Source organism: Capsicum annuum, unplaced genomic scaffold (genome assembly GCF_002878395.1).
Source record: "Capsicum annuum cultivar UCD-10X-F1 unplaced genomic scaffold, UCD10Xv1.1 ctg80713, whole genome shotgun sequence".
Classification (NCBI taxonomy): Eukaryota; Viridiplantae; Streptophyta; class Magnoliopsida; order Solanales; family Solanaceae; genus Capsicum; species Capsicum annuum.
This window is the reverse complement of record NW_025891376.1, coordinates 1,108-4,012: the sequence shown is the minus strand read 5'-3', so window position 1 is coordinate 4,012 and position 2,905 is coordinate 1,108. Positions and strand designations below refer to the sequence as shown.

The 2,905-nt window shown below is 34.9% G+C and overlaps 1 protein-coding gene across 1 annotated transcript; it reads left to right on the top strand.

Moving 5' to 3' along the window:
* The first annotated feature begins 6 nt into the window (after positions 1-6).
* LOC124895228 lies at positions 7-2,044 on the top strand. Its single transcript, XM_047405675.1, has 3 exons — positions 7-510; positions 598-741; positions 1,573-2,044. The coding sequence occupies exons 1-3, from the start codon at positions 430-432 to the stop codon at positions 1,888-1,890; spliced, it is 543 nt and encodes a 180-aa protein (XP_047261631.1). The 5' UTR covers positions 7-429; the 3' UTR covers positions 1,891-2,044.
* The last annotated feature ends 861 nt before the right edge of the window (positions 2,045-2,905 follow it).

The following is a 2,905-nucleotide window of genomic DNA, read 5'->3' as shown; positions in this document are numbered from 1 at the left end:
TACATTTACCCTAAACGCAACAGGTTTTTTGAATTTTCCCTTGAGCTTCTCTCTCAAGCATCCTCCTTGAAATCCTTGTTTCTGAGTGTTTGCGTTGTACAACCAAGTGTCACACTCCGTCTCAACTCCCTCGAGACCCTTTTTCTGACGCGCGTTCTATTAGAAAGTGGACAACTTGAGGGTATTTTGTCCTCGTGTTTGAACCTTAATCAGTTAATCATAAAGTATTGCAAACTTCCGCATAAGCTGTGCATATCTGGTACAGTAAAATTTGTTTCTTTTGTTTATTCTGACGGATTGAAAGAGATTGATCTTAAGGCTACAAATCTTCGTGGGTTTGAGTGTTTTTTCAATTACAAAGTAAGATTTTACTTTTCTTCTGTTCCCGTGTTGGAATATGTAAAAATTAGTCTTCGCGGAGATGCTTCAATGCCATACATATTTGGTGAATTTGCAACGGATTTACCTGCTCAGGTTAAATCTTTAATAGTCACAACTTGTTATGCTCAGGTATTTGATGATTTCTTGGCTTGTCAAATTTCTTTGGTATATATCTTTTTGAACACCCTAATCACTTGGAAGTATTCCTTATTCCAGGCAACACACTTCCCAACCGAGATGCAGATATTCGGAAACCTTAGGATGTTAGCCTTGCTATTTGAAAGCACATACGACTTTGACATAGTCAAAGTTTGCCCCGTCTTAGAAGCCTGTCCTGTTCTTCAATATCTGGATATATTGGTGAGTTATCTATATCTATCTTCTTTTTTTTGGATATTCTTTGCTTGATCTTGGATTTTGATGACTTCAACATTTAGTGAATCTAAAAAGCGCACATTCCCATCTCCAAACATGCATGACATTCTAGTCATTCTCAACATTCACTCATTTCCATGTTCTATCAATACAATTCACACCGGGGAAAGTAGTAGTATTATTTGCCAACAATCCTCATCTATAATAGGTGGTGTCCTTAGTTTGTTCCCTGAGAGAAAGAACCTCCACCTAGTTGTTAGTTTGTTCCCTGAGAGAAAGAACCTCCACCTAGTTGTTGTAAGAGCTGATCAAGATGTTTAACCTGACTAATAATTTCGTCTGCTAGAAGAGGATCATTCATTTATTTTTTTCCTGCAAGGGAGATTATATAAGCATTTCACTTTTCAGAATTGGACATCATGATTTGTTAAAAATATGATTTATAAAGATTTTACAACTCAATTAGTTATGTTTCTTCCAAGAGAAATGTAGCAAACATGAAGATGTAGATATCTAATGTAATGAACATCTGGTCCACCTTATTTTGCTCATGAAAATATAATTAAATGATTAGGTTTCAAAAACCTCCTGGTTATAGGTCTTTCTTGGTTTGAAAATGTACCTTTCGTTTTCCTAACTCCAGCTATCTAATTCAAAAGGCCTTATAGATACTGATTGCAGTTAAATGCAATTCAAAAGGCCTTATTGATACTGATTGCAGTTAAATGCTTGTATCGCTGCTTGTTTAGCTACCCAAGTCAATAGTTGTATTCAATTAGCAATATCTATGTTAATTTATTCTTGTTGTGATCTCAGCAACACAAGACATTTGGACAAAAGGCAAGAGGAAGTCACATAAGGTCTCCTTTATCTCCTACAGATCACACTGAGCTAAAAGAAGTTAGATTCGGTGGATTTCATGGAACAAGAGAAGAGATTGAACTTGCTATTTATATTCTGAGAAGTGCAACAGTACTCGACCAGATGTTTCTCAGCCAATACTCAATCGGCCCATATTTTAAGGCTTATTATGGTCATGATATATGGGAGAAAAGAGAAGATGAACGCATTTTAATCCAACGAAAACTTGTTGGGCAAGCTATCTCTCGTAGTACTGTGGTGATCATCCAGTAGGTTCCTGTACAAACACTATATCAGCTCTCTATTGTCATTAGTAGTTGTAGAGGTAATGGAAGAATTGCCTTTTTGGTTGCAATTGCTAGTTTTTTCGAGACTTCATGTGTTATTATTTTAGCTTAAAGTTAAAGGGACCAGTTGTGGTACGTTAAATCTTGTTTACGGCTTTGTTCCTAATCCCGTAGTTATCCTTCAAATCTGTCATAGTTTCCTGGATGAATGGGAAAGTTAGAAAATGTTAATGACAAATTATTCAGTGTCTTCAATTGTTTCATACTATAGTCGAAGTTGGTCTATTTTTAAAAATAATTTCTTTCCCCACGTATGCACTTTTTATTTGAAATAAAATTAAACATCTTCATTCCTACATCTCTATAAGATCACAAAGAATTTCATATTTTGACTTCTCTAAAGAGTTTTATTTAGTCCTTTCGTCCAAGGATACATATGCAGTACTAATACATGTCACATCCAAGGATATCACCTATTGTTAAATGGCGTGGGTCGAGCACCATGAGGTCTGATGTTCAATTTTCAGCATATGTAAAAATATTTAGCTGATTTTTTCTTATCTATTTTAGCATTTGACGAATAGGGTTACCTGATACTTATTTCTTGTGGTCCTTTAGGGATATCTAATTCAATTGAAACGATACCGAAAAATAGTTTCAATATTCAAATATGAAAGAATATTTGTCTTCAATATAAACGTATACTACGACTTGTTTACTGTTTAATCTAAGACTGTTAATCAGGCCGGTGCCGGTTTGTAATTTTACCGGTTCTAGGCTTGTCCGTTACCGAGTCACTCTTAACGGGCTGGTCTGGTTTGGGCCCAAACAGTGAAATTTGCTGACCCACTTAGCATGTATCCGGTTTTGATCGGTCAAAATATAAAAAAAAAATTCAAATTTACATGTCTTTTTTTTCAATACATACATGTCTATATACATTTTAAATACGCTAAACAATATACATACAACATATATATACACTAAATATATACTACTTT